The 16,191-nt window shown below is 40.2% G+C and overlaps 1 protein-coding gene across 1 annotated transcript in view; it reads left to right on the forward strand.

Annotated features, from left to right (window-relative positions):
* Positions 1-16,191, forward strand: part of LOC6594248 (protein tincar) — a 50,628-nt gene that overhangs the window by 18,061 nt on the left and 16,376 nt on the right. Inside the window, exons 2-3 of the mRNA XM_026994558.1 lie at positions 8,379-9,213; positions 9,969-10,084. Of these exons, the coding sequence (XP_026850359.1) occupies positions 8,874-9,213; positions 9,969-10,084 (456 nt within the window). The 5' untranslated portion in view covers positions 8,379-8,873. The remainder of the gene's footprint in view (positions 1-8,378; positions 9,214-9,968; positions 10,085-16,191) is intronic.

The following is a 16,191-nucleotide window of genomic DNA, read 5'->3' on the forward strand; positions in this document are numbered from 1 at the left end:
TTTATAAAATGTTTAGCAATTTATTTACTCAACATTAACATTTGTCTTACAGTTTTAATAAAATATTACTAAAAAAGTTCTGTAATGTTCTTATGGTATTTATAATTTAACAGCATTGTACAAAATATTATATATATTTTTTAACTTACATTTTTTATAATTATAATTTTTTTTGTATGCTCATCATTATTTTTGTATATTTATATTTATATCTACATATATTGATTATTATTATTTTTTATATATTGCTATTATGATTTCTTCTTATATGTAATTATTATAAATGTTATATATGAATTTATTATTTTTTTTATAACTATTATATTATCTTATATTTCATACTATTTTTTTTTATATAATTTTATATTTGTATATATATTTTATATTTATATTTTATTATGTTTTATATTTATTTTGTGTTTTTTTAAATTTAATTACATTAGTTTTTATTTTTAAGATTATTATATTTTATATTTTTTTATCAATTTTTTTTATATTTTTGATTATTCTTTTTGTATATGTATTTATTATGTTTATTATAATTTTTTATTTATTTTTATTTATCAATTTTTGATGAATTCTCTTTAAGTCATGAAATTTATGAATATCTGTTACGTCTAGTACGTCATTATTTGTTTAATGATTCTAAAGAAGAGGGTTCTACTTATTTTCCGTCTCATTGTTCCCTTAAGGAATGTGTAAATGAAGTATAGATTTCTTACCAATTTTCTATATTACATAATTTCCCAATCGTTCCCCTAGTCGAGTATACCCTGTCCCGCACACATCTGAAAAAGTACGTAAGCCCTGTTAAATGTGTAGCTTTTCCCGCTGCTCAGCCTTTCGTGTGCATTTGATGAAAGCCGATGGTTTTTCTTTCGTCTACTGGTTTTCTGCCAAGTGCGCAGTTTCAACCTTTTTCCCTAGCCCCCGCCCCCTCCCCCAGTTTTCTTTCTCGCTTTCTGCGGGTATTTTCCCTTTTTTTCGTGCCCGCAAAAGTGGGCAACGCCGAACGACGAACGACTTGTTGGGGGCCTGGCTGGCTGCCTGCGGAAATGTCAAAACAAAATGCCGCTTAATGTGGCGTGTCCTGAACCATATACGAGAAATGGCGGTGCACCCTCCCGCGACCCCACCTGTACGTGTGGACCGTTAATGGAAGAGGGCAGGGAGGGCATGTTGTTGTTGAAGGATTCATCGATTTTCTTGAGCGGCAAAAAGTTGGTTTTTTTTTGTGCTTTGAATATTTTGTTTGAACCTGCCCAAAAACCACTCATGCAACAGCAACAAACAGCCACAATAACTACAACAGCAGCCGGCAAACGAGAATCGAACAACAGCAAACATAGAAAAATCAATTAATTAAGTAACGAAGCTTGGGATACCCTTTCCGACCACCAAAAGTGTTTCAAAGGGCCGGTTATGGCTCTTGATTGTGGCTTTAATCGATCTGAGTATTTAATTGCTTATATTTTATGGACTTATCTTCAAAAAGAAAGCTGTTTCTTCTGCTAAGAATGGTCTTTCGAGTGATTTTCCAAGAAAACTCTAAAGAATTGAATTAGATCGCCTTTGAAACGATGTATTTCATATTTGTCTCTATATAAGAGACCTTTTTGTATGCTAAAAACGTATAAGAGTGCCCAACTTTGATCCATATGCTATAGTAATCAGATCCAAACTTCAACTGAAAGAAGTTTCCTCAAGAATCATAGGATTTGCCACAAGGATTTTTATGGTTGACAAACCTCTCTTCAAAATAAATGATACCCTCTAGCAAGGGTATGCCCGCTGTGTTGTTTGTGTCGAGAGTAGAACTCTCGCCCCCTTCAAAAAAATCCACTCGAAAGCGATAAATTCCCCGGCATTTTTACGACCCGGAACACGTGAGGGGTTACAGGGCAAGCGGTTCAAATGCAGGCCTCTGAGGGGGTTGTTTCGACTGCATAGAGAGCCACCCCATACGCCTCCAGCTGTGGAGAAAGTAACGCAATTTAAGCGCTTTCCAAAAACATTGGTAACATCGCAGAAAGCGTTGGCATGCGGCTTGCCAACACCCCCCTGGGGCCTGCCAGTGTTGGTAAACCCACTCGATACGATAATTTATATGCAGACGCTGTGCGCTCCCCATTTTATGCGATTTTCATTCTAATTTCTATAGTTTATTATGTTTTATTTTAATTTTATTTGCCCGCTGGTCGCGCAATTTAATTGCCGTCATAAATTTTGTTATCCGGCCCTTTTATTATTGTTGGGATTTCTGGTTTGATTTTGGGGTTTACTGGCCCTGGTTGCCTGGTTTAGTAGCTTTCTGACCCAATTTTCCACTCGGCTTGCTCACTGGCATTAGTTTTTCCGCTTTTAATTATTTTTGTATATTTTCTTGGATTATAAATCAAAATAAATTGCCATTTTTTAGCCGGGGGATTATTTTGCGCCGCTGAAAAGTAGGCAACGTATTTTTTGCAGATGGCGCACGTTTTTTTCCACGCTTCGAAAGTTGAAATTGAAAAAAAATGTCACTGGATGGGGCAACACGTATTAACTCTGCACATGTGTAAATCCAATTCAAAACAAGCCACGTGCGACCTCGTGTAGACCCCCCTGCTCCCTCCAGCTCCCTCCTGGTACTTCCGCTGCTAAAACTTGCCCAAAAAAACTTTTTCCTGCCAGCCAATGCAGAAATAAATGCCTCTTCTCTGGTTGTACCCCTTAAATGGGGGGTATGACAGGCTAATGAGTCTTATGAGCGAAAAGTAGAGATGAAAACCTAGAACAGCGGATATCATTTCATCTTCGAAGCTCAAGGAGTTCTTTAAGAGATTTCAGCTATATCTGTAGTACCATAATTTTTGAGATATAGTTCGAAGCTTTGCGTCGATTTATGTCTTTAAATATGATCTAAAAATACTCTAAAATACCACAAGATTAGGAGAAACATTTTCCTGCAAGAGGCAGGACTTCACAAGCGCAGTTCTTCAAAAAAAAACCTTTCCAAAAGGACTTTTATGCCTGATATCTCTAGAATATGAACAACTTTCCCTTCCTAGAGCCTAGAGAAAAGCACAGAAGCTTTCAAAAAGCCTCTAAACCCAGCCAATACCCTCTACAGGATATCTCTGTGCCAAAACTCCCTCTCTATAAAGACTATAGCCCTCCCAGTTGCCATTTCTTGGTCTATTGTTGGGAACTTTTTGCTGAAAATACATTTAAAAAGTGAGTCACGATGCTGCAACAGAGGGTGGCGGGGAGGGGGGATGTTGTTGCACACATTTGTCACGCTCCCACTCCGAACAAAAGAAAGCAAAGAGCCAGCACAAATGGAAAACAAAATCAAAGAAAAGATGAAATCAAATGATGAAAATATGCAACATTTTGAGTCCTGCTGAATAAATATCTAAAGCATCTAAAATGAAAAGTGCATGCGGCATGCGTCATGCGGCATGGGGCAGCTGTGTTTGTGTTTGTGCAACTCTTTGCAAAAGCCTTTTGCTTTGGTCAGCACCAAATTTGAGAGAACGGAACCACAACAGGAATGTTTTTTTGTGGAAAACAAATGAAGTGGAAAGAAAGAAAGAAGCTGCCATATAAATTAGCTTGGAGTGTGGCAGCCACTTGAGCATGCCACAGGCATAATGTTAGAAAATGGGGGTCGCAGCAGGGTGCCAAGTGCCATTTAGCATATTTTGTCTTCTCTTTTCTTCTTTTTTCTTTTCTTTGTTTTTTTTTTGGGGGGCAATGTGGAGTGGCGTCTGCGAATGAGTCACAGAGAAGGTCGCCCCAGGATAGGGGCGTGTGGGGCGGGTGGCAGAACTATGTTAACCAAATAAATGCAGTTGAGTGAAGTTTTTAATTTGCATTAGCAGGCAGTGGGGCAGTGGGGGGAGTGGGGGGAGTGTGGGGAGAGCATTTTAATTTTACGCCATGACTCGCAAAAAGAAAATTCTAGGGAGACAACTGGATGCCATAAAGTGGCTGTTTCATTTGCGTAAAAGTCGTGCGAACGCGACAAATTGCCCCAAGGATATAAAGTCCTGGCTCTGAAAGACAAAGAAACAGCCAAAGGAGGGGAAAAAGAAATGTAAACATCTGCATTTATGACTTCTGCGGCCGGGCTAATCTGATGTTGAGTATGCGTCAAGGAAAAGGGAAGCAAATCCAGAAGGAAAGCCCATTAACCACCCTCCATTTCCCTTGGAGACACTGCCACATGGCCCTTGGATTCCAGGGGACTCGACTCTCGCACATGAAACAGAATGCCTCTGCAGGGGAGACAAACACAGTCTTGTGAAGATTGTAATTAACATAAAATTAATATCAACATGTGAGCCCCCAGCACGAGTACAGCAAACGGAACAGGTCTTAGCCGAATGTTCCCCCTCTGTGAGGGGGGCGGGGACTCCACTGATAGGATAAGGTCTTCCTGCTGTCTGGGGAAGTGCGTTCTACAATTCTGTTGATTGTTTCTGTGTCCCTGAATTTGGTAACAGTTTGTCGGCAGGACAAGTGTGTCTTGACAAGTGCCTGGCCTGTCGTCTTATGGCAGATGTCAGTGCACGAATTGACACCTCAACTGCTGGCAAAATTGTTCGCAATTTCCTTGCTGAAAGTTTTGGTGTGTAGAAAGCGACATGCACATCTACCAGTAATGCAATAAGACAAACGTTTTACTGCCTCGAAAGTATTTTTGGTCTTTAAAATGTTGAAAACTTATGAAAATTCGTCCCCAAAGCCACTCATTTTGCTTTGGAAGCGAATTGCATTGTGAGAAAGTATATATTCAGCTTTAATAAATCTTTGCAGAATTTATTGTGCAGAAATAACAGAGTTTTTCACTAATAATCGATTTGCAATGGATTTAACATCTTTCCAAGTGGTTTTAAAACATACAATATGTCTACAAATTTCAACTAAGTTTTCATAAGATTTTTAAATGATTCATTAATAAAGTATACAAAAGTGATCCGGCGGCTATAACCGATTCGTAACCGATTAATAACCGATTATTAATCGATTCTTGCTAGATTTACAGTGGAAACTGCAAAGTATATCGGGTTTAATCGCAACCATTTCGTAGCCGAGTCAGAATTGATTTAAACCCGAAACTACAAAGTATATCGGTTGCAGCCGATTCATAAACGATACGTAATCGATTAATGCCTGATTCCGAATTACTCGGAGCTCTTGGAGTATCTAAATAGAAAAATAGATGCTCCATAGGCTTAATTTTCTCCAAAACCATTACACCAATACACATTCATACCAAGCCCCATTATCCTCCCAAACTTCATATCACAATCATAAAAACCATCAGATATCCATGGCCTATCGATAAGTATCGTTTAAAGGATAAACCCTGTCCGATTCCGTGGCCATTTTGGCAAGTGCCGGGGGCCATTGACGTGGTATTTACATTCATTCCGTACAACAGCAATTATCAATTAAATCGTGTCAATTACTGGACCTAAAGGAGTACAAAGCGGCTGTAAAAAAGAGCATGGAGCATTGAGCATGGTTGCACATTTGTATAAAACTTTCTCCCTCTCCCTCTCTCTCTGGCTTTCTGTGTGCAACACTTTTTAATTACAAATACCGTAGAGGGACTCGAACAAATTGCAAACATTTTATTATTTTTGCATAACAAAAAGCAGAGAAGGAGGCGGAGGAGCGGCCGACCAAAGAGGCAAGAAAATTGCGTTTTCCCTTTGGGGCAACCTCCAACTCTCTCTCTCTCTCTCTTTCTCTCTCTCTTGCGGTGGTGTTGAACAAAACGCAACATTTTGTTGAAAGGCAGTCGCCGCTGCCGCTGCCGCATCAGTGTTAACGGTTCCGCTACACATGTTTTGTTGCAACACTGCAACACGCAAAGCTGCAAATAGTTTACCTGCCACACACTCACACGTACTCCTTTTCCGCTCTCTTTGTGTGCGTGTGTGTGTCTATGGCCTATAATTATGTTGCCTCCAATGTGGCAGAACTCGAGGCGAGTCGAGGCGAGGCGCAACGCATTAAACAAGGGCCCCAGACAAAGACCCACCTCCCTGGAGGCACCTCCTTTTCTGTCTGTCTGCCACTCCGCTCCCTCGAATCGCATTTGTGTCTGTCTGCCACTCGCGCGTTGCCTTAATTATGCGACAGCGCGGCAACACCCAAAAGCAACACTGCAACACCCCAGAGCCACCCAGCAACACCCCAAAGGCAACCCTGCAACAGCAACAGCAACAGTGACAACTCTGGCGACTCCTGTGTGCCAAATTGGTTTACAGACACCGCATGGCCGCCGTCCAGCTTCTACTTCCTGCACCACCCCCTGAGGATTGATTTATAGTTTTCATCCCCCCCATCGACAATCCCCAATCCTCTCATCCATTTGCCAGTTGTAATCTTGTTTAAATTGTTGCCAATTTGAGCGCGTCAATTTGGCCATTGGCCATTGGCCAGCCAGTCTCGGCCACAGTCTCTCTGCCACTCCATCGACTAATTAAAATACGGCTTGGATTTGCGCTCTTTCGCCATTTAAATAATTCATGTGTTTAAGTGTGTTGTTCAATTCTGATGAATTTTTAAAGCGCTTTACAAATTGATAATTGTCGTCTGCCTCCCTAAATATATAATCTAATATTTAACACAAACAGAGTGATATATTTATCGGTTTATAAGAGGATTTGTTTTAATTGTGCGATCTGATTATACCCTGTGATTGGTAGGTTCTGAAAGGGTGTATAGGGTCTATTAGGAGGTGTGGAATGAGTCACGATGAATGTGTGCCTAAGGAAGAGCCTGTAGTAGGCTGTTTAAGAATCCTCATTAAGGATGTTTCAAATAAAGAAAATTCGTTGCAAACACACAAAAATTACCCGGAAATTATCTCCATGCCTAATACGAATTTTTCTCATAAAAACCTCACCCTCACACTTGATGGGCTATGCTCTTTGCCTTGCAAGTCCATGCATGTCCATGACTTGGCAGCCGAAGGCGACGGCTGCGTTTCGGCTGCGCGTCGGCAGAGAAATATTCTTGTAGGCAGAATGCAGCTATTTAGTTGTTGTATTGCTCTCTCGTTCGCTCTGGCAGAACATTAAATAGCAGTGCAGTGACGTTCAGTGCGAGGGGAGGGGGAGATTGAAGGAATGGAAATAAAACTGAGATCGTGCGCTGCCCTAAAGAACGAAGAAGAGAGTTTACTCGGCTGTTATGTTTTTGAATGTTTCTATACATGCGTGTTGTTTCTATACACGTGGACTCCCTACTAAAAAAAACCCACTTTTTGCAACGAATCATAAAGGAAATATATTTGGATTACAGAATCGGTATATTCTGTGCCTTTGTGTTTGATGTGTGTAGTAGCTTTATCCCTTTTGCACCTGAAGTGAACATCGTTGGAGCGAGGCAGAGCGCACTAGTAGTGAGAGCACTTCTGCAAGTGAAAGGAGTACGAAGGGATAGTCCAAGTGTTGCGTGGTTTGCTGGGCCTCTGTTGCCTGGTACTGGTCTCTACAAGGATTATAAAGTTGAGAAGTTGCTGGACAGCTATTATGCGGAGATACTTACAGAAGGCCATGATGTTTCCAGAAATTTTGTCATTTATTGATAGCGTTGGCGAATTTACGTACTTACAGCTGTTTGTATGCCGGCTCAGCGCCTATCAAAAGAGATCTCAGCTATATGCTGAAGGGGAGCTGCGTTACCAGTTGCATTCTTCTGTACAATCAATGGAAGGCGGAGCTACTGGAAGTCCGGTGTACCAGCCTATACCATGCCTGGAACTGATACGTCTCCAGGCGAGCCGACTATCCAGAAACTATCCTTTCACTTCAGTTTTGAGCTCCGACTGACTATTTCCTAGTTAAATAATACTGACATGCCGAAAACACAATTCTCCAGGCCTACTTGATCTGCTCATTTGTTACAGTTCTGTCTCTCTCTTTATTTCATACAAATTTGACTCATATCGGCGCGTGCTAGTGAGCCGCTACGTGCTGTCGTTTCGGGTCTTTTTTTGCTTGGTACAAACCATGATGTAATTCTACATGTATAGTGTATGATTATGATGTATAATTACATCATGGTACAAACTTCGTTCTTCTCTCTCTCTCTCTCTCTCTCGTCAAAGCGTTCGCTCTCAATTGTGCTGAGCGTAAAATGAGAGCGGCAAGAGAGAAAGAGGAGCGGATAATATTTTATAATTTTAGCAGGCGGCTGCCACCCTATAGTCTTATCATGAAATAAATTGTTTCTTTATATTTGCCTTTCCTTACCAGTATAGGGTATCAATCTCTATTGTATGCTTATCCCACCTATCAATTGTTTTATTTGTTTGTGCGCCCACAACTAATTCTCTAATTCACACGTTTCCCCTGTTCTCTGTGTCGTTGCAGTCTTTGTCGTCGCATCATCAAATCAGCGACAATCAAGGCTAGAGGCGGCTGGAGGTGGAGTCTCCACAAATATGCGCCAGCAAACAGAATCGTCGGACGATGCTACTATAATGAGCCATATCAGCGAGCAAATATTATCCGCGACAACAGCCGACCGGGGAGTAGAAGTGGGAAAGGGGAAAAACAATGAGCAGCAGCTACAGCAGCAGCAGCAGCCGGGAAATCATCATCAGGGAAAGCAGCTCTTGAGTAAATAGAAAATCAACGAGCAAAATCAATACAAAATCAATACAAATACGAGAAGACCTCCTACCATAGAGGAGATAGACAGACAGTCAGCCAGAAATTGATTGTCAACATTATTTGTTGTCGCGTGGAAAGAGCCACAAAAACACAGCAACAACAACAACAACAACCGTAGGAATATACAACAAAAGAGTGTCATCGAAAGGAGTGAAAGACAAACAAAGGAAATCCTCTATAGAGCGAAAAAAAATGGGTGGAAAGCATCATCATGGTGCCGGCTCCGGGTCCAACGCTGGAGGAGGCAGCGGTGGAGGGGGCGGCGCTGGCAGCCTCAACTCGAGCATGTGCAACTCGGTGCTCACCAATGCCACCACAGCCACCAGCAGCAGCCTCACCCAGCAGCAGCAGCAGCTGCAGGCCAAGTACATCAAATCGAAGCGCCACCAGAGTCGCTACACCAATCTGCAGCATTCTGGTCACGACTCAGGCAGCTATCTGCATCTGAATTCGCTCTGGTCGATCTGGTACGGTGTCCTGCTCACCCTCTTCCAGGGATATCTGGCCATGCATGGAGCCTACAGGTTCTTGGGTGAGTAGTACACTAAATAAACTTTCCATCCTTTGTGTGGCAAGACACACGATTGCCACATTAGTTGCATCTGTGCATTTGTTATACAATAATAGTTTGTGGTTTAATATGTTTCTTCGTTGAAGATGGAATATTGTTTGATTTATTGGGGTTTTAATAGGAATTTAGGAGTTTAGGAGATCCTTGGATAGGGAATAATTTTATTGGGAACTTTAATTAATATTAAAATATTATTTGGAAAACTTTATTCAGTAAGATATCTGTTTTTCGTAGCCTTTAGTACAAGTTTCGAACTTTTGAAAGTACAAATTAGTTATATGAGAACATAAAGAGCCGCCAAACCATCTTAAGTCTATCGGAATGCTACCGAAACTAAGGATACCTTCATTGCAGGATTAAATATATGTTTTTCAGAACCTCTAGTATAGTTTTCGAACTTTTGAAAGTATAAATTAGTTATATTCGAACTTTAATAGGTTCCAAACCATCTTAAGTCTATCGGAATTCTGCACAAATGAAGGATACCTACATTTTATGTTATAACCTAGAAAACTTGAGGGAATTTTCTGAACTTTTCGGAGTTTTTAATGTTAAAATTATCCGATTATAATAATTTTGGGACTTTAGGTGTATTAACCCATTATATTTGATTTTAGAAAAAAAGGGCAGCCTATCTTTATAATTATAGGTGCTATGCAAAAAGTTTCCTTCTTTTCCGTTTTTTTTCTAACAATTTCCTCTCCTTTTTCCCTTAGGCTGCTCGTTGATACCCTGGAAAATTGAGCCCGTGGCGGAATTGAATCTACAGATAGTGCTCTCTGGCGTGGTATTCATACTGCTGCCAGTATTCTTCACTTCGGCGGTGTTTAAGGTGAGTTTTTTTTTTGTTTTGTTTGTTTCAAATGGTTTTAAACTGGGATCATGAGGCCCGACCCAGCAATAATTAACTCGGTACCCCTGTGGGGAGAGTCCTTTGTCCTTTGGCTGCATATTTGTGTGTGTGTGTGTGTGTGGCTGCACTCAATAATTAAATTTTTTTTGTTGTCTCTCCGGTGGTGCTCCATATTGCCGGTCCCCTAGCTCCTTTGTCTCTCTCTCGCTCTCTGTGAATTATTTTTAGTGGCATTATTCGTCGTTATTAAATTTATTTGCAAACAAAAACAGCATCAGCAGGAGCCAGAGGAGCCAGAGGAGCCGGAGGAGCAGCAGCATAGCATACGTTGCGGGTCCTTTGCATTGCAGCATTCACAAAATGGCTGACAGAGCACACAGCACACACACACACACAGACAGAGGACACACATGGACACTCGTAGTGTTGTCTGGCAACTGCGTTGGTTATCCTTTAGCCTGGCTGCACTCAGTGAGTGTCCTGTGTATGTCCTGTCCTGCCCCCTGCCCCCTGCCTCTCTCTCTCTCTCGCTCTCTCTTCTCTGCTCCGCTCCGCTCCGTTTGGCTGTTAGTGTCTCTGCTTTTATCAGCATAATAAATGCAATTATGGCTTTTTCTCTCTCATATCTACCCCTGCCCCCCCCTCTCGAACGTCTGATGACCAAACCTATACTTCCTGCAGATCCTTTCCTTTAACAATTTTATATATATGTATATGCATACATTTATCTGATGGCTGTGTTTGTGGTTTTTGTATAGTTTATTTATCATCCATCTATAAACTGTATGGCAGATGATGATGGGGCACAAAAGCTCGATAGAAAACAAACAAAAATACGATAGCCAACAAATGGCATTTACTCCTGTACATATGTACCGTACAGACACACACACACACACACGTCTTGTTGAAAGCCACTTAAAAAGAGGAAAAGATGGGACTCAGGACATGTCTCTCTCTCTCTCTCTCTCTCTCTGTGAAAGTTTTCACAAATAATTGGCTTGTTTTAAAAACAAGAGCCAAATGAAAGGAAAGACCACGTGTGTGTGCGTATGGGAGGATAAAGGATTGGGTCTGAGATTGGCTTTGGGTACCGCCATTGAATGTGACAGCCAACTACTGACCATAGACCATAGATCCTATCACAGGAAGAGTCTGGCAGGCCTCCCCCCTCCACCCCCTTCCTCTTGCCCAAATGCATAATTCCATTAAGTGTGTGTGTCCTGTACCGCCAAAAACAGTAGTTCATTATGGCTTTTAAGAGAGGGAGAGAGACACGGTTAGGGTATTTTTCGCATGTGCAAACAAGTTTTGAAGAGCCCTTGCCTGGAACATGTTTTGGTACAAAAAAGCAACAAGTTTTTAATGTGTGTCGACACGATCATTAATTTTGTGTGTTTTAACTCATTTAATAACGCTTAAAATGAAACCTATAGCAGACCATGAAATAGGCTTTTAAAAACCATTTTAGGGGTTGTTTTTGAACTAAAATGAGCCATATTTATAAGATATATCTCACTTACGACTCTAAATTCGAATGAATTATCATTTTTTAAAGGGGTTTCGGCTTTCTAATAAATTTCCAATAGAAAAAATGTGGCTATTCATTTGAAGATCTCAAAAACAACGTATTTTATGGCTCATATTTCCATTGGAAGAGGATTTAACACCTTTTAAAAGAAGGTTTCAACGTTTCCGAATAGTCTAACAAAAATCCATACCACAAAAGCCTCATTTATTCAACAATTTGCAATGGAAATGCACTTTCTGACGAGTTTACTCGTTTGACAGATCACGGAAATCTATTTGGCAAACTTTTTGAAACCACCAAAAAGGGTATACAAATTGTATGCAAATAGTGGCATGCAATTTTTCCCATTGGCCAAATAACCACAAAAGCGACAACGAACCAGGCAGGCAGGCAGCAGGCAGGAAGGACAAAAGTCGGTGAATAAACCGTCCAAAGGCTGGCGGCTATCAGTCAGCGACCAGACAGACCGCCACAGAGAAAGAGAGTGAGAGAGAGAGGGGGAAGGGGAATCCGCAGACCGCCAACGAGGGACAGAGATGGAGAGAGAGAGAGACGTTCATCACACGTCGGTGAACGTTTAATAAAAGACAGAAACAACATCATCGTCATCGTCATTTGCAATTGCAAAACTGAAATCCCAACATTGACCATTGAGGCGTGGCTATCGAGGCGAGACCAGACCAGACCAGACCAGACCAGACCCCCACGAAAGCCCCATGGAAACCCCAGACCCCAGACTCCAGACAAAAACAGCAGGAAACAGGAATGTATTGCATAGTTTTTGCTTAGTTTTTAGCAGTACAGACGCAATTACGTCCATGGTGTGGCAGTGGCAACCGATAAGGCAGAAACCATCACGGGGAGCCACAGAGGAGAAAGAGAATGGCTCCAATTGTCACACACAGCCCCCATGTACGAAAACTTTGCGACTTTTATATTTGCACAGCATTCGAAATTAAACGAATAAAGATAGAGAATAGGAATAGACTGGGGAAACGGTGAATGGGGAGTGCAGAGTGGAGAGTGGTGGGGTTGGGGGGGGGGGACATGTCTGGATAACCGCATTAAATGTCAGGGGAATAGACGTAACGAATCGGTTAACCCAACATTGGCTGGTGTGGTAGGTGCATCAAAGTGGAAAACTAGTATGTGGCACACAAGATATCATTTGCCACAGTGCGTTAGAGGAGGTTAGGAGAGAATTTGGGCGACTTTTGAAGAGAGTTTTTTAAAAGATGTTTTAATGTTCATAAAAGAAGGAGGTTCATCTTCAAGAAAAAGTGTATTTATAATCTTTTATTGCTTGCCATATAATTATTTGGATATTTGGGAATAATCTTCTGGATTATTTGTACAGTTTTGTATGTAGAAAAGATCCCAAATGCTGGAAAATTATATGCTTCAAGGGTTTATGAAAATTTGCATATAAAATATGACATTTTTTTTAAGTTTTAAAAATTTTTGGGACTTTTGAAAAGAGTTTTTTGTTCATGGTTCGAAAGAATATTTTATAGAAGATATTTTCATAAAAGAACGAATCTTTGAAAGGAATATCTTCAAGAAAATATTTATTTCTATTCTTTTTTTTCCACATACATTTTTGTAAATAAATAAATAATCTTTTATTGCATCATTTTTGTCACATAATTATTTTGATTTTTGGGAATAATCTTCTGGATTATTTCTACAGTTTTTTATGTAGAAGAACTCCCAAATGTTTAGGCTTAGAACTGTCTTTGAAAATTTGTATATAAAATTTGACATTTTTTTTAAATGTTTGTTGTATAAAAATATAAACTTTTGCCACATTTTTCTCCCTACAAAATATTCCCACAAATTCTCTAAGGTTTATAAATGTAGATGAATATTTGAAGCCGAATTTTATTTCGAAACAAAAGCTACCAGTAGTGTTTCTAGAATAAATATGCAAAATATTTTAGCATGTCGCTTAATTCCAGAATAAATGTTAGAAAAACTAAAGCCACCCTACCCCCCAAGGTGTACTGCCCTGAATAGGGGCTAATGAGGGGTTAGCCTCAGGCAGTCTCTGACATATGGAAAATGATGAGAGGGAGAGACAGATAGATAGGAGCTTCATTTGGGGGCCTGGTTGGAGGTTGAGTTCATTCGCCGTCAGTGAAAAAACCGCGAAATGCTCTGGCACATTTAAATGCATTATCTCGCTGGGTTTTTCCACTTACCCGCACTCCCTGCAGCTCCACCGCCCCCCTTTGTGCACCGCCACGCATGCACTTCAAATGCATTTTCCCTTTTTGCAAATTGCAATCATTGTTGCTGCACGAAACGAAGCGAAACCAAAAAAAGAAGAAGAAGAGAGCCAGAGCCATAGCCAGAGCCGGAGCCAAAAACCCGAGCAAGCCAAACAAAGTGAACCATTTGCAGCTGCCGATGCTCCTGGTCGGGGCTCCTGCTCCTCTGCTCCTCTACTCCTGGCACTCAACCGGCTCCGAATGTGGCTCCTTCATCATGCTGATGTCTGCTTGTTTTACCCGGTACTTGCTGGGATATTTAAAGGGTATATTCTATACGAAAGAAACTGGAAACATAAGGGGTACTTATGAGACGTCTAGATGAGCATCTCTCGGGCTAAGCACTCCTCGGGACACCTCTCTAAGCTCTTGGAAAATATTGGAAAAAATTACCAGCGTCCGTATGGGGTATTCCCATTGTCGATTCACTCGCCTGAGGCTTGGGTTCCCCCTTGTTTTTAATTTAAAAGCCCGACAGCTCGCATTTATTTATATATGTATGTTGCACGTGATTTTTATGTTCTATAGAGTGCGCAAGTGTATCCTCGACAGGATTTATATATGGGATATACGCTTGTATATATAAATATTTCATTTTGCCATTTGTCACGTGCAAAAGTATTCCCCGTTTTTGTGCTGTGTTGTTTATGCGCCAACGCGTCGTATGCGCAACGCCTTTGTGTGTCTTCCTCTATCAAATCGCGATGTGTTTGCCATTTTTTATGCTCATAAAAAATGCATTCAAAAAAACCACGTACTCTTTATATTTTTCAGGATTTTGTTGTTGTATAACTTTTATATTAATTGCCCCAGAGGCCAGAGGGGTCACCAACAAATCTGTGGTGTGGTCAGCCTCAATGGTTGAGAGATATCTCAACTCTTTGACAGGACTCTAGTGCTGTACTGCCTGTTGCTCATCTATGATTTATGCATTTTTGGGTGTAATTTATGCAACAAAATTCGAGTAGAACCTGCCATAAATGGCAGTAAAGGGGCAGTAATTTAAACCGATTGTATTGCCCAGAGAATGAAGATTGATTGGCTCACTAATTTACATTGATTCAAGCTGGAGGGTAAGATAATAATTATGCTAACAGTATTGATGAAAATCCTGTGTCTGTGCGATATCATTTGACTGCCCTGAAGTCGTTGGCAAACTAGGAATAATTGAGTAGTTTGTGGCTTTGGCTTTGGATTATTGATTCTTGGGAATAACCAAAGAGAGTTCCAGTTGGAGTAATCTACATATATTGCAGAATAAAGTAAAGCATTATTTTAATGTTGAGGATTGGCAACGAATGAGAATGTGTTTTCTTATCGAATATTGAATATTTGTTAGTTCTGCTGTTGATTTCATTCTGTTTTGTGGTCTTCCAAGTCTTTATAAAATTCTTATAGTTAAGGGCTTTCCAACTAAAGGTTGTCCCTATTTCTAGGGATGTTTTTCGTTCTTAAAATTTAAATTCTTCCAAGGAAGGGCAGTTCTTAGGTTTTTAAGGGATTCAAAATCTTTAAAGAGGCTCTCTAAACTTTCAAGGAATTCTTTTTTGTGTGGTATTCCAAGGCTTTTTACAATTCATATAGCTTAGAGGTTTCCAACTTAAGTTTGTCCCTATTTCTAGGGATGGTTTTCGTTCTTTAAATATAAATTCTTCTAAGGAAAGGCAGTTTTTGGTATTTTTAAGGGATTTAAAAGCTTAAAGGGGGAGGGAAAGTATTTTTTTTGTAACAAAATAGCCAGAAAAATATAGTCTCTTCGTCTCTCTATTAAAATATGCCCCTGGCCATGTCACCGCAAATGAAAATTGTGTCATTTCCGATTCACATGCAGCTTTGATTGTATTTCAAATACAATTTTTGTTAACTATTATTGAAAAAGTATTATTTATTCAATTAGAAAATTTTAAAAATAATTTATAAATTGAAACAAAAGCAACATATTCTGCATGTGCCAAAAGCATTCGGTAAAACCGCCAAAATAAATGAGAAAAATCCACCATTTAGTTGAAACAGAGAATAAATAATGAAAGCCCCATTGGATACCCACACACGTATTCAATAGGGCTTTCATGCCTAAAAGCGAAACTGTGATTAAAATCGAAAATTTCGGGAAAATAAATTGCATTGAAACTAAATTATTTGTTCATCTTTCCAACAACAAAATATACGGTTATTAAAGTCCCTCTGATAGAGCAATAAATAACATTTTTCCCGGAAGTAGAGCATACTCTTGAGAAAATTTCAATTTCCGCTCTTGGGGCTGGCCCAGCGATGGATCAAGGAAA

Source organism: Drosophila persimilis, unplaced genomic scaffold, assembly GCF_003286085.1.
Source record: "Drosophila persimilis strain 14011-0111.01,24,50 unplaced genomic scaffold, DperRS2 tig00003933-arrow-pilon, whole genome shotgun sequence".
Taxonomy (NCBI): domain Eukaryota; kingdom Metazoa; phylum Arthropoda; class Insecta; order Diptera; family Drosophilidae; genus Drosophila; species Drosophila persimilis.